The sequence below is a fragment of the Dipodomys merriami genome, unplaced genomic scaffold (assembly GCF_024711535.1).
Source record: "Dipodomys merriami isolate MVZ:Mamm:240054 unplaced genomic scaffold, mDipMer1.0.p SCAF_17, whole genome shotgun sequence".
Taxonomy (NCBI): domain Eukaryota; kingdom Metazoa; phylum Chordata; class Mammalia; order Rodentia; family Heteromyidae; genus Dipodomys; species Dipodomys merriami.
In genome coordinates this window covers 10,177,932-10,201,751 of record NW_027203048.1, presented here as the reverse complement: position 1 = coordinate 10,201,751, position 23,820 = coordinate 10,177,932, and the positions used below count along the sequence as shown (strand labels likewise).

The 23,820-nt window shown below is 42.8% G+C and overlaps 2 protein-coding genes across 7 annotated transcripts in view; both read right to left on the bottom strand.

The window, feature by feature from the left end:
* Znf512 (zinc finger protein 512) overlaps positions 1–2,655 on the bottom strand; it is a 40,259-nt gene extending 37,604 nt beyond the window's left edge. For 4 of the 6 annotated variants that reach the window (XR_011372495.1, XM_070025271.1, XM_070025273.1 and 1 more), the window contains exons 1-2: positions 2,559–2,655; positions 1,943–2,001 (exon numbers count right to left, since the gene is read on the bottom strand). Coding sequence is in view for 3 of the 6 variants with exons in the window: in XM_070025271.1 (XP_069881372.1) it covers positions 1,943–2,001; positions 2,559–2,588 (89 nt within the window). In the remaining 3 variants the exon portion in view is untranslated. The remainder of the gene's footprint in view (positions 1–1,942; positions 2,002–2,558) is intronic. The other 2 variants (XM_070025274.1, XM_070025275.1) reach the window with 2 other exon arrangements.
* A 367-nt stretch (positions 2,656–3,022) lies between these two features.
* On the bottom strand, positions 3,023–23,569 carry Spata31h1 (SPATA31 subfamily H member 1). Its single transcript, XM_070025698.1, has 5 exons — positions 23,534–23,569; positions 19,964–20,006; positions 19,035–19,089; positions 18,751–18,846; positions 3,023–18,407 (listed from the first exon to the last, which is right to left on the bottom strand). The coding sequence occupies exons 1-5, from the start codon at positions 23,567–23,569 to the stop codon at positions 3,209–3,211; spliced, it is 15,429 nt and encodes a 5,142-aa protein (XP_069881799.1). The 3' UTR covers positions 3,023–3,208.
* Between the last annotated feature and the right edge of the window lie 251 nt (positions 23,570–23,820).

Below are 23,820 nucleotides of genomic sequence, written 5' to 3'. Positions count from 1 at the left end.
CAAAAAAAAAAAAAAAAAGTATTCCTTTGGCTGGGTGCTGGTGGCTCATACCTATAATCCTAGCTACTCCAGAGGCTGAGATCTAAGGATCAAAGTTTGAAGCTAGCCTGTGAAGGAGAGTCTGTGAGATTCTTATCTCCAATAAACTACTCAGAAAAGCTAGCAGTAGCATTATAGCTCAAGTGGTCGAGTGATAGCCTTGAGCAAAAAGCAGCTCAGAGACAGCACCAGGACCAACACACACACACACACACACACACACACACACACACACACACACACACACGCACACACGCACACACGCACACACGCACACACGCACGCAAATAAGAATTCCCAACAGTTCAGATTCTGATTGATGAGAGCACATTCATCTTCCTATTTTTTTAACAATTATCTCCAAGGGAACCAATACACGTCTGAGAAACATTGCTTTAACCACTTCCCTAGAGCTTACAAATATTCCCATTTGTGGAGAACAATATCTGCAATTGCATTTTACAATTGATGATTCCCTATTCAATATTTCAAAACAACTTTTCATTTAAGGTCCAAACCCATTTATATTTGTTCCAAATGTCACTCTTCATTCAGAACTTCCCAATCCAGTGAATGCTTTCAACAACATCTGGTTGCCAAAGCCAGAAACTTAAGATATTCTTGTTTCTCCTTGCCTCTCATCTCTAATCATCATGCATATTCCCTACATATTATTACCATAAACCTACACTATATTGCTACTATTCCAGGCCACACATTCTCCATTTCTTTCTTCAGTTACTATACCAGCTTTGGAACCAGTTTCCCAGCATCCTTCCAACTCATCCATTACAAGGCTATGGTTTCCTTCCAGTATAAAATTCCAACATGTTGGCATGCCATAAAAGGCTCTTTGTGACTGGCTCTTGACAATCTTTCTAAAAGATGTCTCTGCAAACCTTCCATCCTTTGTGCCAGTAATATGGAACTATTTGTTATCAACTTCTTTGCCAGTTCAAAATGTGGTTCTCTCTTGTGAAAAATTTTCCCCAGACTTAACTGCTTCATTTCTTGATTTTCAAACCTGTGCTTAGGAGTCACCTTCTCTGTTAACCATTCTCTTTCAAACGATCATTTCCCTTCCCCAAAGACAAGTATTAAATTCCCACTCAAAAATATTTACTAAGCCAGGTATAATGATGAATGCCTACATCCCAACACTCAAGAAAGATGAGAGAAGGAAGAGAACTTCCAGGCCAGCCTAGGTTACAGTGAGATTCCCCCTGCCCAGATAGGAGGAAAAAGATTACACGAGAGTGTGTTGATGTACTTGAAAACCTCTGCATTTAGATTGCTAGTTTTTCACATCTGTATACCCAACCCACTAGACAATGGGCACAAAGAAAACATTTAGTTAAGTGTCATCTGAATGAATGCATTCATGTACTGAGCGCTTCTAATGAGAATCTCTTTTATATCAACCATGGAAAAATTTCCAGTACACAGAATAAACTGTCATTGCAGCCAAGTAATTTGATATATTTCTTAAATTATCTTTATTTCTGATTCCATTAAATGTATAATGTGTGAAAAAAATGCAGGTCTACAACTCATACACTCTATTTCTGAGACATAAATATGTATATATATATATATATGTGTGTATGTGTATATATATACATATACATATATATGGCAAGCTAGGTTTCCCTTCCCCGCCATAGGTTTAGACCTGCACTGTCCAATCCAGTAGCCACTATCTACAGGTGGCTATCTATTTAAGTCAATTAAAATTAAATAAAAATTTAAAATTCGGTTCCTCAATGACACTAGCCACATCTCAAGGGTCCCAAAGCCACGGGTGGCTGGCTGATGGCTATGATATTGGACGGTGCAGATTTTTTTTTTTTCCGACAGCGCTGGCGACAGCAATTATAAAAGGACCTCGGAAACCCTCACTTACTTCTTAGCTCCCACGATCCTGGCGCTCCTCTGCAGCTTAAGGGAGGTGGGTCCCGGGGTCTAGCAAAATCACAAGCACACGAGTGAGGGCGGGGGGGCCTCCTGAACCCCGACCACAAAGAGATGAATTCCCCGGGTGCCTCCAAGGGATGCTCTCGCGGGACAACTACCTCAGGCGAAGCAAGCAACGCTTTTTAGGAAAAGTATGTCGTCCTAGTTGCCTACAACGGGAAGGCAGGTGGCAAGACCAGAGCCTTCATCTTTCCCCATTGTCAAAGCGCTGTTGTCCCAGACGGAGGCTCGAAAAGGGAAAGAAAGAGGAAGGAGGAAAAAAAAAAAAGACAAGGGCTCTGGGAGGCGCCGAGGATACAAAGGAAATAGAAGCTAATGGAGGCCAGGAGGTAGGAAACAGGAAGGGGAAAAAAAAGTGGGGAAAGAATGGGGGGCTGGTGGATCTGCTCTCAAAGGGTGGGGCCTACGGTGGGCTCGGATAAAACCAACTCTCCAGCGCGGGACAAAGCGCGCAGCGGCCCGGGGCTCGCGCTCTCGGTTTTGTTTTTTGTTTTGTTGTTTTCTCTCTCTCGCTAAATCGTTAACGGTCACACCAAGAAACTCACGGCGGGGACAGCACCGAGCCGGGAAGACATCACTCCCTCTCCACGCCTAACAATTTCACCCGAGGGCTCCGGCCGCACCGACGCCACTTCCGCTCTCTCCGCCTTTCCCGGATGTGGACTCCGCGCCGCCTGCCCCCCCCCCCCCCCCCCGGCTCAGCACACTCACTTCCGCCTCGCAGCTTCCCAAGGGGCTGCGGCTGTCGGGGTCACGTGACGGCCCCCTCCTCCGCCCCCTTCCCCCTCCCGCAGACTCCGAGTCCTGTAAGACCCCGCCCCCCTCCGACGCGGCCGCCGACCCGCGGGACAAGGCTGGGGAGGAGCTGGGAGCCCAGGGGCGGCCTCAACGCTCCTTCCCTGGGGGTCCCCCCCCCCTTGGCAGGACACCTTGTCTCCCTCCCTGGCCCACCCTCACCCCACCCCACGAATGGGCGTGTGGATGCACATGGAGTTCAATGATTGCCTCTTTATTCATCTTAGTGAAATCGCAGACCCATTCATTCTCAGTCCCCTTCCCTCCAAGTGGAAAGAAACGGAAGCCCTTCCATTGTTGAGGGTGCAGAATTGGAGGCAATAGCTGGAAAGGAGCCAGCTGGTAACTAGGTTAGGTGAAGACTTGGGGGAGACAGTCTCGAATCGGAGCAGATCGCTCCTCACCGGCTAGCTCCGGGCCTCCAGATTTGCCACGCTTTGTGATGTTTCGGTGTGTCCCTCGGAGACAGGTTTGGGTAACTATGTGTGGACCTCTCCTTAGGGGAACCGTGCTTGAGTCTCTCTCTCGGGGGACTGGAAGGGGTCCTCTCCGCATGGCGGTGCTGGCTTCTCTCTGGTTGACTGGGTGGACTGCTCTCAGAGTGGCTGTGGCGGCTTCTCCTGGAGGGACTAGGAGTCCTCCTCTCAGCCCGACTGCGGTGGCTTCTGGGCGAGGGCCTCGGCTCCGAGGGACGGGGATGGGATCTCCCGGAGGAGCTGTGTCCTCCTCTCTCAGAGAGGCTGCCATGGCTCTTGTCGGAAGGACTTGGCCATCTCCTCTCAGAGGGACTGAGGTGGCTCCTTTCTGAGACTCTGTGACGTCTCCTCTCTGGGGGATCGGAGTGGCTCTTCGAAGACCTGGAGTGACCTCGCTCCGAGCGTCTCCATTGCCTCTTCCCTGAGGAACTTCGATGTCTTCTCTCAGAGGGACTGGCCTGGCTCCGCTGAGAAGACCTATGGCGTCTCCTCTCGGAGGAACTTCGCTGTCTTCTCTCAGACAGATTGCGGAGGGTTCTCTCAGAGGGGCTGAGGTGGTTTCTGCCGGAGGGAACGCCGTGGCCCCTCTGAGAGAGATGGCGAAGAGTTCTCTCAGAGGGGCTGAGCTGGTTCCTCTGAGAGGCATCCCATGGCGTTCTCTCCTGGGTGTCTTTCTCTACAAGGTAACTTTTCAAGGTTCTCTTGGAAAGGGAACGGGTTACAATTGTCCCTTGGGCTTGAAATCTGGCTGCTGCTCTGGGAAAGTTCTTAGACTCTTGGCTGGAGACTTCGTCTTGGTCACGGTTTCTCTTTGCTCTCCGGCTACTGTCCTTTTGCACTGTGCCCAAAAGCTGTATGTTCGAGGTGGTTTGGAAAGTGGTATCTGTTTGGAGGATAGCGGGCTCAAGATGTTGGAGAGATCTAAGTGTCTGGCAGGAGTTGACTCTTTCTAGCTGTTGAGCTGATCTGCATTCATCTGTCACTCCTGAAGGCACTATGTCCTCCTGCTTAGTGGTTGGAGTGGTTGGTCTTTCCTTATCAACCCGCCTCCTAGTTCTTCTGCTATCTCTTGCTAAGTAATAATCCCTGGATCTTTGTTTTGCATGGTACTTTTTGCCTGAATGCAAATTATCTGGCCTTGTCCTGTCCTCAGATTTCTGTCCAACCAAGGCTATGATTCTATGTGCTGTTTGAAATGCCTGCCTTACACCCTGAAAAATCAGTTGCAGGAACTTAGGCTGGGAAGATGAACTAGGTTGTCTTTTTAAAGAAGCAGAACTTGTCTGAGCTGCTCCCATCTTCCTCCTCGAATGGGCTGGTAATTCTCTTGAGGGACTCTTGGTGTAGAACTTTGTGTCTCTCTTTAATGTATGTTTTGAATCAGGGGTCTTTGTGGTTCTTACTCTGTTCCATTTTTTAATCCGGTTACTCTCAGAGTCAGTCTCAAGTAGGGTGTGAACTGGAGGGAATTCACTCTTCCTACACACTCTTGACTCTCCAGCTAAGTTGGGCATGCCCCGTTGCCTTTGCCTGACATGGAATTGTACAGGAGGAGGAGACTGGGAAGATCCAGATCTGAGATCTCTGGTGGGAGTAGGGCTTTTGGAAGCTGGAATGTAGATTTTACCTTTCCTTTGTGATGGCAATTTAGACTTCCTTGGTATGACCGATCTGTCTCTTCCACGATATTTTGACAACTTAGGTCTTTTCCCAGTTCGCAATCTAAAGCCAAGATGCAACCGAATCTCACCACGGCCCTCAGGAGTGCTCACAAGGTGGAGCTGAGGATAGATAAGCAAATAAGGCCCCAAAGCAGCCTGAAATTTATGACAGCAATTAAATCCTGAACACCGTCCACACTGTAGGCAAATGGGGTACTTTAAGACAAGACCTGAAGCTAGAGGTGGAGGCACGTTGGGAGGGATTTGACTCCTTAAGAGTTTTGCTGCAATTTTTAGCTGCAGCTCTTGTAGCAAATTGAACTGTTCGGATATGTCCAGCTTGGTCTGGGAAAAATAACTTGTCTTGAGGGAAAGTTGGGACTCAAAAATCCTTGCCTGTGAGTTTTCACCCTTAACTATGGGAGCAGGATCTTCCCCATGATAAAATATCCCAAATGAAGATTCTGACTTCACTGGGACAGGAAGCTGACTCCTTGCACATGGGAGAGGTATGTGCTGAGTGAACTCCTGTGATATGTCACTGAGCTTTGACTTCGTTTTCTTTATTCCCAGTCTACTCCCTGAGTATTGCCGTATTATAGAAGATATGGAGCCTCGTGTCCACATCCTTAAAGCCATTCTTTTCTCAGGATGATGGCATAGTGTATGTCTCTGAATATAGTTTTTGACTACCGAAGGCTGTGAAGTAATTCTTGGACCCTTTTCTAGCCATCTCCTGGAAAATTCCATCAGTTCAGCTGGAACACCAAATAAATTTTGAATAGATGTACAGATATTCGTTGTTGCTCTTTCTCCTAAAGATGTTTGAGAACAAAGCTTCCTCTCCATAGTTGTCCCCAAGACATTGCCGAGCATTAACATACCAGAGAGATATTTCCTAGGTAATCGTTGTCTACAGGCATGACTCTCCCAGACATTCTTTTGTCTGCCCAGGAAAGAACGGAGAGAACCTCTCTGAGTCCCCGATCCTACTTGAAAGGTCTCAGCAGATGATCTCCGGCTTTGTGGTGGATATTGAAAATGGCTGTGAAGCAAGTGCTCTAACTTATTCATATGCTTACTCTTAGTTCTCTTAGATCTTACATCTTCTTTCCAGATCTCAAGATGAAGAGTTTCCATGGTGTTTGCTGTTTTGTCAAAGGGCTGATTATGAAGGGCCAAAGGAAGGGCTGAAGACTTTGTTGAAATATCTATCCCAAGGTTTTTCATATCCAAATCTCTGGATACTTCCAGTATCCCCAAGTCCCCAAGGCTTCCTAATTCAGAGATTTGGACAGAACTTGAAATGAGTGAAATTGAAGGGCTGTGTAGAATCCTAGAGAAAGAATTCCCTTCTTGTAACTCTTCTGATGTTAACTCCTCTGAGTTATTCTGGCATACCTGTCCTGGGTTCAGATCCTCGGGGTCTATTATGTTAGGAGGCTCTGTTTTTGTCCCTGTGGATTTTACAACCTGAAGTCTTTGCTCCTGAATAAATACTATAGGTTCTTTATATGATGTTTGCTGTGAGGTTATTTCTGCAGATTTCACTTGGGTATTTGGCCTTGGAGTAAATTCCATAGGTTTTCCCAGTTCTTGAAGGTGTGGCTTTGGGAGTCCACTTAAACAATCCATTACTTCAATCCCGGATCCTATGGCAGCTCCTGTTGTTTCTACTACCTGAGGAATTGGTCTTGGTGCTAATTCCTCTGATTTTACAATCTGAGGCAGTGGTCCTGGGATTAACACAGTCTTTATTCTTTGACATCCTGTCAGTGCCATCGCTTCCAAAATTTGGTGTGTTGGCTCCGTGATGAATTCCTTCGATTTCACATTTTGTAACCTAAGACCTGAAGCAAACTCTGAAGGTGTCACCTCTTGTGGTTTTGGAGTGAACTTAACATATTCTGCCTTCTGCAGGGTTGGCCTTGGTAGTGTCACAGACTTCACAACTTGAAGTCGTGGCCCAGGAATCACTTTCACAGAAGGAGCTACTGGGGTGATCTCTACTGAGCAACCTACTTGAAGCTGTGCCCTTGCTGTGACTTGATCTAGTGGCTTTGAATTGATTCTCATACAATTCATAACTTGACCCAGTGGTCCTGCTAGGGCTGTTTCTAAATTTTTCATACTTTGATTCTGCGGTGGTTTTAGTCTAACTGATACATTCTCTTGCTGCCATGTCTCAGAGCTGAGTTCTACAGATTCTCCATGTCCTACAGTTTGATTTGTTTGCTTTGAGTGCAACTTGAAAGATTCCTCCGTTTGCAGCTTAGAGGTCACACTTAAAGATTCCAGGCATTGATGTCTTAACCCTAATGCTATTCCTGAAGATCCCACATGATGCTGTGACTTAGAGGTTAATTTCATAGGTTTCTCACAAGTCAATAGAGGTTCAGAAACTTGATGTCCTAACCTTGATGTCATGACAATAAATTCTGGTACTTGAACATCTAGTTTCAGAGGTATTCCTGAAGATTCCGTGCCTTTACATGTTGTCAATGGGGTCAACCCCGCAGTTTTCTTCAGTGTTTCTGGGACTTTATGTGCCAATGTTTGTGTCATATCTGGGGCTTGATAAATTGGTATTGAATTCAAACTACTATACTGAGGGACTTGGTACCTGGGCTTTGGGATTGTCTCGGTGTGTCCTACAAATAGAGGCCATGATCTAGGGATTTCAGAGGATTCTGTGGCTTGATCACTTGCTTTTGGAGTTCTGGCCCCAGATTTCATTTTTTGAGGCAGTAACTTTGGTGGTAACGTCATAGACTTCACAGTTTGTTGCAAAGACACTGAAGACAATTTCACGTGTTTTACACCTTGCAACTTTGGCTGTGAAGTAAACGTGAAAGGTTGCATACCTTGTGGCTGTGACTCTGGAGACATATTTGAAAATTTGACACTGGTCAGTTTGGGTCCTTGTAAGAACATCCTAGTTGACGTTGGTCCTAACGTCACTGGTTTCACATCTTGCCATCCTGAAGTGAACTCCTGGCAATTGGTGCCTTGCTGTTGGGACCCTAGCTTCAGCTCCTCAGGTTTTACATCCTGAAAACATGACTTTGGTGCAAAGACCATAGATTTGACACATTGTGATCTGAAGTATGGTGTCAACCTTAAAGAACTCATACTTTGAGGTGGCCCAGGTTTCAACTCCGAAGTTTTCGCATCCTGCAAACATGACTCTGGTACAAAAACCACATTTTGTTGTGTGAGGTGAGAGGACACATTCTCAGAATTAATAACTTGTGGATGTGTCTCTGTTTTTAATGCTACAGGTGTCACTTTCTGACAACATGGCTTTAGTGGAAACATCTTATATTTCAAGTCCTGTTGCTCGGAGCCAGACGTCAAATTCATAGCAGTTAATGGCTGTTTGCTCATATCCACAGACGTTTCATCTTTAAGCAGTGGCTCTGGTAAAAATACCACAGATTTCTGATCACTTGACTGAGGCCCCAGAGTGAACATACGTTTTTCAGCTTGCTTCTGTGACCCAAGTTGGTTCTCCAAAAACTGGGCTCCTTGATACTTTGTCCCGGGTGTTAACTCAAATTTTGCAGCTTGCATGTATGGGCCAGAATTGAATAGAACATATTCTGTACTTTGAGATTCTGAACCATAGTTCAAGTGAGAGGGCTTCATGTTTTGTACTTGTGGCCCAGGACTGCACTTTTCAGAATTTATGCACTGGTATTTTAACTCTGAATTCAACTCAGAAGAATTCATACCTTGAAGCTGTGGACCAAAATTGACCTTGGTTGATATTATACCTTGACACTCTGTCCTTGGAGTCAATTCATACTGTATGTCTTGTAAATGTTGCACAGAGTGGAACACATTGGATTCTGTATCTTGAACTTCTGGCCTTATGTGAAACTCAGAAAATCTCATACCTTGAAGTTTTTTCCCTGAAGTACCTTCAGAAGCTTTTGTACCTTGCAGGTATGTCCCAAGTTTGCATTCTGTGGAATTTATAAAATGTGATTTTGTCCTTGGATTCAATTTAGAAGAATTCATACACTGTGCTTGTGACCCTGGGTTGCATTCCGTGGGTGCTACACCTAGAAACTTTGATCCTGGAGTCAATTCAGAATTCACATTTTGCAAATGTGATCCAAAATTGACTGTCACACATGTCTCACTTTCGATTTTGGGCTCTAGATTGAACTCAGGTTTTATACATTGAAATTTTGAGATTTCAGGTGATTCAGATAGTTTAACATCTTGCAAATGTAGTCCAGGGTTGCACTGAATAGAGGTTACACATTGAAGCTGTGACCCTGGAATGCATACAGAAGAATATGCACCTTGCAAATGTGACCCAGGGTTGCAACAAGTAGAGTTTACACACTGAGGTTTTGGCTCTGGAATGTATGCAGAAGTCACACCTTGCAAATGTGGCTCAGGGTTGCATCCAATAGAGTTTATACACTGAAATTGTTGCCCTGGAATGGATATAGGAAATTTTAATGGACCAGTGCTACAGCCAGTAGGCCCAACACACGGAGACTTCGGCCCTGGAAAGCATGTAGAAGAATCTGCATATTGAAAATGTGGCTTAGGATCGCACCCCATAGAATTGACACACTGAGATTTGGGCCCTGAAGTGCACGCAGAAGAACTTGCACTTTGCAAAGGTAACCCAGGGTTGCACCCAATAGCATTTACACATTGAGGTTTTGTCCCTGTAAGGCATGCAGGAGAGTTTACACCTTGAAAATGTGGATTATATCCATTCAAATCAATATATGGTGGTTTGGGCCCTGAAATGCATGTAGATGAATTCGCACTTTGCAAATATGGTCCAAAGTAGAACATCTTAGAGTTCATATCTTCAAGCTCTGGCCCAGGTTTCAGCTCAGAAGAGTTTATGCCTTGTAATTGTGCTGTCAAGTTTTTATGCTGAACCTGTGGCCCTGGATTAAGTTCAGAGGATTTTCCACTTTGCAATTCAGGCTCATGCTTTAATTCCAGAGGTTGTGCATCTGGAAGCGTGGTCTCTATGCACAGCTCAAAAGGTTTTATCCCTTGCAGCTGGGGCTCTAATGATTTTGTACCTGGAAACTCCATTCCCAGGGAAATTTTCACTTCTTGCAACTGTTCTGAATTGAATTTCATAGATTTCACATCTTGAAACTTGGTTCCTGTGCATAATTCTGAAGACTTTATATGCTGCAAATGTGACTCCGGATTAAACACCATGAAGTTTACTCCTTGAAACTGTGGCCATTGACTTGATTTATGAGATTTCTCATCTTGACGCTGATTCCCAGCATTGAATTGAGAAGGTCCCATACTATGAGAGAGTTTTGCAACCTGCAATTTGGAGTCATGGTTGACTCCTGTATTGTTCACCATTTGAAGGCTTATGGACTTAGATTTTACACCTTGCAACTTTTCCTCAGGGTTGAATTCCATGGATTTCATGTCTTGAAGTTGTATCTCTGGTGTCACCATAAATAAGTTCCTATTTTGTAGCTGAGGGGCTGAGTTGACCTGAAATGGTCTCCTGGATTGTACCTTACTTAAAGTCAATTGAAAAGACTCCACATCTTGCCACAGTGTCTGAGGCATGAACCCCACAGATTGATCTTTTTGGAGCTTTGTCCCTGGAATCATGTGAGAAGATTTTACACATTCCAGGTGTGGCTCAGAACTGACCTGCACAGGTTTTACATCTTGAAGCTTTGTCCCCAGGATCAACTTAGAATCTTTTGTACCTTGCAACTGATTGCCTGAGTTGTACTTCATTGCTTCCTGATCTGGTATTAAGTCAGAGGTCACATTTTGTAACTTTAGACAATCTTTGGACTCTACAGATTTCCCATTTTGAAACTTTATTCCTTGAATCAACTCAGAAGATTTTTCACCTTGAAATTTTGTTCCTGTGATTATCTCAGAAGATTTTACACTTTTAAAGCATTGTCCAGAACTAAACTCCATTGGTTTTGCACCTTGAAATTTTATACTCATGAGCAGCTCAGTAGGGCTTCTGTCTTGTAATTGTAGGCCTAAATTCAGTCCTACAGTTTTCACACCTGAGAACTCTTCTCCCAGGGTTAAATCAGGCTTCTCACCTTGTAACTTTGGACCTGACTTGACGTCTACAGATTGCACATCTTGAAACTTTTCCCATGGAATTGCTTCAGATTTCATACCCGATGACTCAAAACTGAAATTAATACCTTTTACATCTTGAACTTTTATACCTGGGATCATTGTAGAAGATTTCACATCTTGTAACTGTGGGCCTGATTCTAATTCTACCAAGTTCACATCTTGAAGTTGTGTCTTCAGTATTGACTTGGAAGATTTTATTCCTTGCAACTGTGGCCCAGGTTCGAAGCCTGTAGATTTGCTGTCTTGAATCTTGGTCCCCATTGTCAAATCAGAAAATGTCTCTTCCTTCATCTGTGACCTAGGGCTTAAGGTAAATTTTATATGTTGGGAATTTGTCTTAGGTGGCAACTGAGAACATTTCATACTTTGCCATGGGGACTCAGAGTTGAGTTCCTCAGATTTCATGCCTTGAAGCTTTTCCTGGCTAGCCAACTCAGACAATTTTATACTTTTCAAATGAAGTAGGGAGTTTAGCGCTACAATTTTATCACTTTGTAATTGTGGTCCTTGGCTTAACATCTTGGATTTCATTTCTGGAAGCTGAGTATCTTGTATAAACGCTGGAGACTCTCCATCTTGAAACTGGGTTCCTATGGATGACTCGAAGGGCTTTACTTTTTGTAGCTGTATTTCTGGGGTCAACTCAGATTTCATATGTTGTAAATGAAGACCAGGTTTGAATGCCATTGGCTTTAAATCACTAAGTTTTGACCTAGAAATTGAGTCACCTGATTTTATGCTCCACCACTGTCCCCCAGATTTCGAATCAATAGGTATGAACCCTTGGGGCTGATGTTCCTGGAGTAGTGCTGAAGGTTGTATGCCCTGAAGCTTTGGCCTTGGAGTCAACTCTGCTGTCTTTTTATCTCTCAACTTTACTGAAGGTTTCAACTCTTGAAATTGTGATCCAAGATTTAGCATAGATTTTGTAACTTGGAATTCAGGTCTTGGCATCTGCTGAATAGATCCCATACTTCCAAGCCATGGCTTTTTGTTTAACTCCACAGTTTCCACACCTCCAAGCTGTGGCTCTGAGGCTGAAGCAGAAACTTTCCTTCTTTGTAGCTCTAATCCTACAGGCAATTTGGGGGCTTTCTCACACTGCAACTGTAGCCCAAGACTAAACACAGATTTTTCTCCTTGGGGTTTTGAGCCTAGAGTCAACAGACAGGACTTTGCATCTCCCAAGTGTACGGATGGCTTCAATTCTGAAGGTTTGACACCCTGAGATTGTGACCCAAGATTTAACCCTGCAGATTTTACACCTTGGAATTCAGGACCTGGAATCCACTGAATAGATGTCATACTTCCAAGTTGTGGATCTTTGCTTATTCCCACAGTTTTTATGCCTTGAAGTGGTGGCTTCAAAGTCCATTCCCAGGGTTTCACTTGGTGTAGCTGTGGCCCGGGGCTCACCTTGAATGGGTTTGTATTTTGCCACTGTGGTTCACATTTGAACTCTTCAGCTGTAATACCTTGAGTAACTGGTTTCGGAGCCATTTTACACCACTGTACCTTGGAGTTGAGGTCTACAGATTTTATAGCCTTGGATTTAGGCTCTGTAATTACCTTCAAAGATTCAGACCCTCTCTTCAATTGGTCTACATTCACAAACCACTCTGGTGGGTTTGCAGATATTGGACCATCCTTTCCAGGCCCAAGAGCTAAATCCACAGGTGTCATTCCCTGGAACTGTTGCTCTGGTGTTAAATCTACAGACTTTATTCCATGAAACCCATTTCTCCTGATTATATTCACAGACTTTAGTACCTGCTTCTTTATCCTTGGGTTAAACTTCACAACTATGAAGCTTTGTAGCTGCTGGTTTTGAATCTTCTCTGCAGATTTTAAAGTTTGCTGCTTAAAACATTGGCTAATCTCTTCAAGTTTTATATCCTGGGTTTGTGGTTCTGAAATCAGTTTGTCAGATGTCGTACTTGGAAGCTGAGGCCCTTGAATTAATGGCTCTGGTGCAAAGGCTATAGAATTCTGATCTTGCCTGTTTGGCCCAAGTTGCAACTTCATAGCTTTCTCACTTTGAACCTGTGGATCTGAGACCAACTCCACAGTTTTCAAATCTTCAAGTCTTGAACCTGGAATCAACTTCACAGAATTCACATCTTCAAGCTTGCGATCATGAGTAAATTCCACAGATTTGAAATCTTTTCTCTCCACAGATTTTACACTCTCCAGCAGTTGAGAAATTGGGTTTGTATCTGTAGATTTCATGCCCTGTAAACATGGTTTCGGAATTAAGATGTTAGATTTTATATCTTCCAGCTGTGATCCTGAAGGCAGACACTCAGACTTTAAACCTTTGAACTCTGAGCTCAGGGTCAGTTCCTTAGGGTTCATAGCTTCAACTTGTAGCCCTGGAGTTAACGCCATAGATTTGACTTCTCTCAGCTCTGGTATGGATTTCAGAACTCCCAAATGTAACAATGAGTTGAACTCTGTATGTTTCAGATCTTCCTCTTGCTGTAGCTCCAAGATCGATTTATATTTTAAATTTTGCAATTCTGATATTGGTGTCTGCTCCCTAGATTTTATGTCTTCCAACTGTGGTCCTTGGACCAATTCAGAAGACTTTTTACCTTGTGACTGTAGTCTTGTAGTCAGTGCAGAATGGTTTATACTTAGTGACTGTCTCCCAGGAGTTAATACTATAGATTCTCCATTTAGAATCTGTGTCTCTGAGACTAATTCACAGGAAATTTCACCTTCAGAGCTTGGCATGTGGTTCACTGTTGCATGTTTTACATCTTGAAACAGTGGCTCTGGTACTAACAACCCTGGCTTAACCTCTTGCCTCTCTGACTGTGAGGACAACTCCAATTGTTTTTTGCATTTTAACTGTGGCCTTGAGTTTAACTCTGAAGATTTCACACATTGAGGTTGAATTCCTGGTGTTAAGTCAAAAAATTTGACATCTCGTAGACATGGTCCTGTGGTAAGCCCCACCTGTTTCATATCTTGAAGCCCTGGAGACATCCTTGCTAATAATTTGGGGTCATGAAGTCCTAACTCTGCAGTCTCCTCTGCAAAATTCCTATCATAAAACATCGATCCTGGGATTTGATCTCCAAATTTGACACCTTGAAGCTTTGGCCCTAAAGTCAACCCAGGAAAATTAACATCTTGTTGCCATAGCCCTAAATTGACTTCCTCAGATTTCAAATCTTCAGATTGTAGTTCTGAGCACAACATAGACTCCAGACTGTGAAATTGGAATCCTTCAGTAGACAGAACAGACTTCATATCTTCAATCTGTGGTCCTTGGCTTAATTGCAAAAATGATTCTGATATACACTCTACAGACTTCATATCCTGAAGTGGGATTCCTTCTCCCAGTTGTATCTGTTGGGAACGTTGATATTTTGGATCTGGGATCAAATCAGAAAATCTGACATTTTGCAAGTGTGGTCTAGTGTTTAGTTCTGCAGTTTTCACTCTTTGAGATTGGGGTTCTGGATTAAACTGAACGGATTTGATAGGTTGATGCTTTTGCCTTGGGATAAAATCTGGCAATTTGATTTCTTGCTCTGGGGAACCTGGCGTCATTTCAACAGATTTTATTCCAAAATGTGGTGGTCCTGAGATTAAATGTGCAAGTTTTTTTCTTTGAAGAAGCGGCTCTTGAGATAACTTTGAAAATCTTACACTTTGCAACTGTGGCCCCGCAACTGATCCGAAAGATTTGATATTTGGCTGTCCTGAACCTAGATTTAAATCCACAGATTTCACATTTTGGAGCTGTGTCCCCTCAGACAATTCCTCTAGTGCCATATCTTGTAGCACTAGGTCAGGTTTTGGCTTCTCAGATTCTACCACTGCTGTAGCTGATGGATGGATTAAATTCACACTTTGCCCATCTTGCAACTGTGACTCTGGATCCATTTGTCTACACTTTGCTCCCTGGAGCTGTGGGCTGAGACTCAAGCCTCTAACGTGTACTTTTGGTTCAGAAGATAATTTTGTAGAACCTATCACTAATGGAGATGACTCTGTCCTCTCTTCTTGTATCCCAGGTCCTAGAGTCAAATCCAGAGATTTTATTTTTGAATATGGTTCTGGGATAGACTTTTGGATCTTATCATCTTGAGGCAATGTCAACCTCACTGTTTCTGTGTCTTCATATTCGGAATTTAGTGGCATCTTTGACAACTTAGTGGCTTCTGAATGTGGCTCTACATTCAGATGAATGGCTTTCCCACCATTGGGCTTTAGATTTGGGGTCAATACTTCTGATTTTACAGTTTTCTTTTCTGATCCACATAGCAAAGATAGAGATTCCATTTGGTGGTGTAATTCTAGGGTCCCTTTCACCTCTCCTACAACATGGATCCTAGATTTAAGAGTGTCATGGAATGGCATTGAGCTCATCTCTATAGATTCTGAAGTTTGGCTCAATGGTCCTGGGGCATTTCCTAAAGATGATGACGTAAACCCAACAGGTTTTTCCACTTGATGACAAATGTCAGAGGTCAACTTTGTTTTTGCTTCTTGATATCCAGTTTTAGTTTCTTGAAACTCTAGGGGTTGTGCCAAAGGAACATATTCTGTACCTTGGAACTGTGAATTGGGGATCAAACCTGTAGATTTCCTACTCTGTGACAGTAATGCTGGCACTAAGTCAGCAGATTTTACACTCTGCCATTGACGTTCTGGGGCTGAGTCTATAGGTTTCATAGCTGGGATTGTCTGTCCATAGTCTACCATTGGAGGGACATTACCTCTGGTCATATCTACAGATTTCATACTTTGTAATCCTGCCCCTAGGATCATGCTCTCGGGCTTTACATTTTGTAACTCTTGGGATACCTTTATGGAATCCATTACTTCTTGCAGACATGGCCCTTGGTTAAGCTTCACCATTACTGAAGATTTTTTGACTTGATGTGGTAGTTTTTGGCTTATTTCAATAGATTCTGTACTTTGGCCTGGTGACCCTGGGAATGTCCCTAAATATTGCATTATTTGAGGAGGTGACTGTACTAATTCAGATTTCTCCATTTGTAGACAAGTGTCAGAGGCCAGCGCCACAGTTTCTGTCACTTTATGACTTTGTCTTGGGCTCATCACTGAATATTCTACTGTTTGATGCCATGGGGTCAGATTTGAAGGGCCCATGACCTGATGAGACAGTCCTGAGGTTAATGATACAGGTTCTGAACCTTGAAATTGTGTAGTCATCCTTACTGAGTCCTGCATTTGAGCATATAACCCAGAAGTCAGTTCTGGAGATTTCTTGATAGGAGATATTGGCTGTGGGGTCAAACCATCAGATTCTACAACTAGTGACTGTGGTGCTATGATCATTCCTGTGGGCAACTTGAGTACTACTGGGGTTACCTTTAGAGAATGTATAGACTGATGTCGTGTTAGAAACAGTCCTGCTGACTCCTTGATTTTAGGTGATGCCTTTGGAGGCAAACTCACAGATTTTATAATTCCAAGTGAGGTAGAACTAGAAGTAGTCAAATTCTCTGGTAAAGATGGTGGCTTAGGGGTCAGATTTTCAGTTTGAAATTGTGAACCTGAAGTCAAAGCCTCAGATTCTATAACACGTGGCTGTTCTGGTGGAATTATTCCCATGAAATCCATGGCTTGTAATAGTGCCACTGGAGTTATTTTCGTGTGATCCGTGACTTGTGGTGTTGACATCATTTCCAAGGATTCTGTGTTTTGATGTATTCTTGAAGTAATCTTTGCTTGTTCCATGGCTTGATTCTGTGTACCGGGGGTCATACTCTCTGAATGCATGCATTTATGCTGTGGTCCTGGGATCATACCCACAGTTTTCATAACTGTATGTTGTGGCTTTGGGCTCATCTTTCCTGGTTTTATAGCTTGACAATCCAATATTGTGTCCATCTTCGCTGACTCCATGACTTGATGTTTTGACCTTGGGGTCATTCCTACTGGCTCTATGATATGTTGATGTGATTTGCTCATCATCCCCATAGAATCCATGACTTGAAGCAATGCAACAGGAGTTATCCTCACATTATCTGTGGCTTGATTCAGTCTTGAGGCTGTCATCTTTGATTCTGAAACTTGATGCCGAAGACATGGGGTTAACTTTACTGATTCAGTTACTTGCTCTAGTGGTTTGGGTGTTACACTCACTGTTTCCATACTTTCCATTTGATTTGATGGCTTTGGGAACAAACTCGCAGATTCTATTACTTCTGAATGTGTTTCGGGAATCATTCCCATTGAGTCCATGACCTGAAGCAATTCCAATGGAGTTACCTTTATGCTATCTTGATGAGGTAGTCTTGGAGTCAGCTCCACATTAGTCACTTGTGCCTTATGCTGTTGGATCCTTTTTTCGGGAAAACCAGCCACCCTCTGCCTGATACTAATCTCTAGCACATGTTGTGGGTCTTTCTTTAGTAATGTGGTCTCTTCTCCTAAACTTCTTAGAGGTGGAATGTCCACTGACATAATTAAGGGCTTGCATCCAAGGATTTGGGGGTCATCTCCAGATTGTAACTGCTTACTTGAGATATGTGACTGTATATTTTTTGTTTCTGCCCTATTTAATTCAGGGTCCACCTCAGTGTTCACATGGAATTGAAATGGTGGAAAGTCTGACGATTTATTGTTGGCATTTTGTTTAGTGCTTTGACCAATCGGCATAGACAATCGGGCTTGAGAGTTCTCTGATTCCGGGACTAAACAATCAGTCGTTGCCCACGATTCCTTCACAGTCAGAGGCACTCTTTGTTCCTGTAAAGTATAAGCCTTCCAAGACACATGTCCTTCTAGCTCCCCTCTGACCAACGAAGAGAGCTGGATTGGAGCCCACTCTGGGAACTGTGGTCTTTCACTTGAAACACAATTTAGCCCATGATCTTTGACCAAACGACGTCTTCTTTTTCTCTTATCTTTTGTCTTCTCTTCTTGTTTGCAGAAATTTAGGGGATTGAGAATAGAGTTAATGAAAGAGTTTTGAGGGTGGAAGGATGAAAGAGCTGCCAAATTCTGAAAAAGTTCTGATTTCTTTGGCTCTTTCCACTGAAAGGGAGACAGGGATGTGCCTTGGTTCCTGAATGCAGATGGTTGGTTTTGAGGTGAAACAGGTAAATTTTTGCTCGGGAATTGCCAAGTTGTTCCTTCTGAAAAGACAGGAAGACAAGACAGGCTGGAGCTTTTGCTTGATGATCCAGAGGAGAGGCTGTGGCTGGTAGAACATTTGGCCTTCTCACAGTAACAACAAGGTAGAACATCCTCCTGAGCCACAAAAACAGAGGAAGAAGAGGAGGAGGTAGAGGAGGAGGAAGAAATCATATCCTGGAATTCAGGCAAAGGCTGTTCCATAAGACTTGATCTAAGAAATAAAGAGAAAGGCTTTCATTTGGAGTCAGAATGTGTGTGTGTGTGTGTGTGTGTGTGTGAAAAAAGTGGCTACTTCAAATTTTTGGGTCTGAGGGAGAGTTGGGAAAGAAAAATGACTTCCCCCATCGATTACTTACACAGAAACTTCTCCCAAAGGGAGAAAAAAAATTCCCATTTTACTCAGAAATGATCCTTTTACCAGTTTCAACCCAGAACTTTATCCACTGCCAAAAATTACCTCTTCCCCTTTGCCTTCCTCCTTTAATCCTCTCTTCCTTCCTCCCTCTTCAGTGTTCTAATCTCCCATCCCATCTCCAGAAATGATGTTGCCTGACCTTGCATTTTCCAGATGTTGGAAGATCTGTCGGAGACTCCTGTCTATTGACCAGAGTATATATTCCTGGGTCCAGCCCACAGGGACTCCTGAAACACTGGATACAGCAGCAGGTATGTCAGTGTAATTCAAGTGTTTAAGTACCAGCAAACAAAACAATAAAAAGAGAGATTTAAGTTAGAAAAGAGATAAATAGCACAATGAAAACAGTAAGGACCAGCTTTGTTAAGAACTCTTTTACAAGTAGGATAGTTTAGTAGGGCAGTTTTTAAGCAGACTACTCACAAGACTACGTTAGCATCCATGGAATCCATTCTGGGGTTTTCTTCCAACTGTGGAACTGGGAATAGGCATAAAGAACCTGTTAGCATCATGATTATTGACATCATCTAATATAAACCCCTCATTCTGCTGGGTGCTGGTGGCCTGTAATCCTAGCTACTCAGAAGGTTGAGATCGGAGGAGTGCAGTTTGAAACCAGTCCAGCAGGAAAGTCTATGAGACTCATCTCCAATTAAACACCAAAAAGCCAGAAGTGGAGTTGTAGCTCAAGTATCACAGTGCTAGCCTTGAACACAAAAGCTTGTGGACAGCACCCAGGCCCTGAGTTCAAGCCCCAGGACTGGCACAAACAACAACAACAACAACAACAACAACAACAACCAAACCCTACCCTTTATTCTTCAAACAAGGAAACACACATGAAGTCAAATTCAGATCATAAAGTTAATGAGGTCTGGTCTCAAGTTGAAAAAAGTGTTTAAAAAATATTATACTATCTTCTTCTATATGGGTCAGACATTGAAAAGAGCAGAAACAATCATGGGAATAGGAGCTTGGAGTAGGGAAAACGGAGTTCCTGGTACACATTTTTCTTTCAAAAAAGTTTATCCAGCATCTATGGTAGGGAAATAATGGTACTGAAACTTCCCTCACCAAACTCTCATTCTCCTGTCTCATCAAGTTTCTTTTCCATCTGTTGGGCTTTGCATAAACATAGATTTTAAAAAAGAAGCACGAGGAAAGACACCATGATAGAATGATGGAGCTGTTTTCATTTCCCTGGAAGTGAGGTGTTAGAAGGAAAAGGCACACTCTACAATAACAGCTCGTTTTCAACCTCTTTCTACTGCCATTCAAGGCAGAATCTTCTAGAGAGTCCAAGTTAATCTATCATTAGACTTGAACTCAAGAATAAACAAGATCTTTCTTACCTATGTCTTTCTGGATCTTTCTCTGTTTACGTAGCTTTGAAGTCTAGAGAGACAAAAAGCAAAAAGAAAATCAAGGAGGCTTTTTTTTTTTTTTTTTTTTTTTTTTTGTCAGTTGTGGAGCCTGAACTCTGGGCCTGGGCACTGTCCTTCAACTCTTCAGCTCAAGACCAGTGCTCTACCACTTGAGCCACAGCACCACTTCCAGCTTTTTCTGTGTATGTGGTGCTGAGGAATCGAACCCAGGGCCTCATGCATGCAAGGCAAGCACTCTACCACTGAGCCACCTTCCCAGCCCCAAGGAGGCTTTTTAAATTTTATTTTTAAGTTAAAAGATCTTTCCAGAGAAAACCAGATTATGTTCTAGGTTAGAGCTTTGAACCTGTACTGGAGCTTGAACTCAGGGCCTGGGTGCTGCCCCTGAGCTTTTTTGCTCAAGGCTAGTGCTCTACTACTTAGCCACAGCTCCACTTCTGGCATTTTGGTGCTTATTTGGAGCTTAGATGCTTAATTGGAGCTTAGAGTCTCATGGATTTTCCTCCTTGGGCTGGCTTTGAACCACAATTCTCAGATCTCAGCCTCCTGAGTAGCTAGAATTACAGGCATGAACCACCAGCGCCAGAGCGCTGCATCTTTTATATCAAAGATTGATACTGATAGCACTTATAACCATATCATTAATGCTACCTTCCCATTTATTTTCATTAATCACTATCAAGTATTGAATCCTAGGTATTGTGTGGGGTTGCTAAGACTACAAAAATAAATGAATCCTGAATTCTAGGAACTTACACTACTAAGGGAATACAGGGGACAAATGATTATCTTCCTAAGAGTGAAAGGAGAAATTGCTCAAAATAAACTGCCATTTGCAGTAGAATTTGAATATTTTTAGGTTAAAAAAAGGGCATTGCAGACAAGTGAGATTATCAATGAAGTTAGTGTTGAGTGTCAGGTATACTTTTGCTGAGTTGTGAGACGTGATGCTGGGAGTGGAAGGGAGATTATGCTTACTGGTGGAATTTTAATTTAACTTTGTAGATCAGGACTTTCCAGCAAATAGCAAACTACTAGGTTTTTCTTTGTTCATTTGTTTAACAAAGGTGCTCCAGGTAATTTTATTTTATTTATTTTTTATTTTTTTTTGGTCTGGTCATGGGGCCTGAACTCAGGGCCTGGGCGCTGTCCCTCAGTTCTTCAGATCAAGGCTAGCACTCTACCACTTGAGCCACAACGCTACTTCTGGATTATTTCTTTTTTGCTTATGTGATGCTCAGGAATCGAACCCAGGATCTCATGCATGCAGGCAAGCGCTCTACCACTGAGCCACCTCCCCAGCCCCGCTCCAGGTAATTTTAAAGGCTGTAATGGCACTTCTTTTTTTCTTTTGGTCAGTCATGGGACTTGAACTCAGGGCCTGGGTGCTGTCTCTAAACTTTTTTTGCTCAAAGCTAATACTCTACCACATTGAGTCACAGCTCCACTTCTGGTTTTCTCTTGAGAGAAGAATTTCACAGACTTTCCTACCTGGGCTGGCTTTGAACAGCAATCCTGAGATCTCAGCCTTCTGAGTAGGTCAGATTATAGGTGTGGCCACCAGCACCAGGTCCAATGGTACTTTTTATTCTTTCACACAAAACAAATACTATTTCTTCTCTTTGAAGCAAGATCTGTCTTTGAGAGTATTATCAAAAGAGCTTACATAACAATTAATGAGGACTTCAAGAATAAATTCATGACTCAGTAACCCAGTTTTCTATTCAGCTAAAATATCCCTTACTGCAATATAGGTTTGATCGTTAGACAATTTTTAACTGATTTTATACTTAGCCATACATTATTTACTGATCTATACCCATGATGGACCAGAAATTAAAATAAGAAGCAAAAATATGTGGTACATAAACACAATGGAATTTTACACAGCCATTAGGAAGAATATTGTTATGTCATTTGCAGGAAAATGGATGGACCCAGGACAAATCATGTTAAGTGAGATAAACCAAGCACAGAGGGGAAAATGGTACATGTTTTCTCTTATGTGCAGAAGCTTGATCTAAAATACACTGGGACATGATAAGTTATACAGGTCTCTAGACATTCACACAAAATTAGACCACGGGAGAATACTCAGGAGAGGAACACAAAGGCCCTATGCCTATGTGCACCTATTGATACAAAATCATATTTATCAAAATGAACTCCAAAGAAATGGAAATGAGGTTTCTTGTTGCTGTTTTTGTTTCCTTTTATTTTTGTCTTATTTATCTAGAAGGGTAAAGGGACACAGAAATGAAGGGACAAAGGGGACACAAAGGCAGCAGTGGTACTCATAGACAATATATTGAAAATGAACTATACAACTTGCAGATGAGGATGGGAGGGTAATACTGGGAGTGTGTGAGGGAAGTGGTGACATTGTCCAAAAAGAAAGGTACTCTACTTGATTTATATATCTGTAACCCCTCTGTATATAATCTTTATAATAATAGTAATCTGGGGTTGGTGGTGGTCATGGGCTTAAATTCAGGGCCTGGGTGCAGTCCCTGAGCTTTGTGTTTTTTTCTCAAGGCTAGCACTCTATGACCTCGAAACATAGCTCCACTTCTGCTGTTTGAGTGATTGATTGGAAATAAGAGTCTCTTGTGGACTTTTTGCTTGGGATGGCTTCAAACTGTGATCTTCAGATCTCAGCCTCCTGAGTAGCTAGGATTACAGGCATGAGCCACTGGCACTGGGCTAATAAAAATTTTTTTTTTGCCAGGCACTGGTGGCTCACGCCTGTAATCCTAGCTACTCAGGAGGCTGAGATCTGAGGATCACGGTTCAAAGCCAGCCCAGGCAGGGAAGTCCATGAGACTCTTATTTCCAATAAACCACTAGAAAACTGGAAGTGGCGCTGTGGCTCAAGTGGTAGGGTGCTCACCCTGAGCTGAAGAGTACAGGGACAGCGCCCAAGCCCAGAGTTCAAGCCCCACGAAATGACCAAAAAAAAAAAAAAAAAAAATTAAAGAAACTCATTGCTGAAATATAGGTTAATATGTTTATAAATGATCTTTTTATATACTTATCTCAAAATAATCTATACATATAATGAACCTGAATAACCAGAAAACACTTGCATCATGAACTCCTGGAAATTATGAATAAATATAATGCTGTATTTTTTTTTGTCAGTCATGGAGCATGAACTCAGGGCCTGGGTTCTATCCCTGAGCTTTTCTGCTCAAGGCTAGAGCTCTACCACTTTAAGCCACAGATTCACTTCCAGTTTTCTAGGGGTTCATTGGAGATAAGAGGCTCATGGACTTTCCTGCCCAGGCTGGCTTTGTACCATAATACTCAGACCTCAGTCCCCTGATTAGCTAGAATTACAGGTGTGAGCCACTGAGCCCAACTTTATAATATTCTTTTAAATATAGAACTTAGCTAGCTCCTATAAAAAATAAAAGGAAAATCATAATGAAAGCAACATTGAAAGAATTTTAAAAAAGGATGCCAGGAGGAAGGAATCAGGAAACAGGACTTATGTCCATTCCAGGCTGCTGCCCCAAGAATGGAAACTTAGGTCACCTTCACCTTTTGACCATAGGCATCTGGAATATGCATGTGGAAAGACCAAGTGCACAGAGCTTAGTGAACTCTTGTTTTATGGACATTTTACTAAATATTTTTACTATACTCTTTTCATTTTTAAAGTTTTTGTGCTGGTTCTTGGGTTTGACTCAGGGCCTTTCAATCTCACTCAACTCTTTCCACTCATGGCTAGTGCTCTATCACTTGAGCCACAGCTCCACTTCCAGCTTTTTGCTGGTTAACTGGAAATAAAAGTCTCTTGGATTTGTCAGCCATGGCTGATT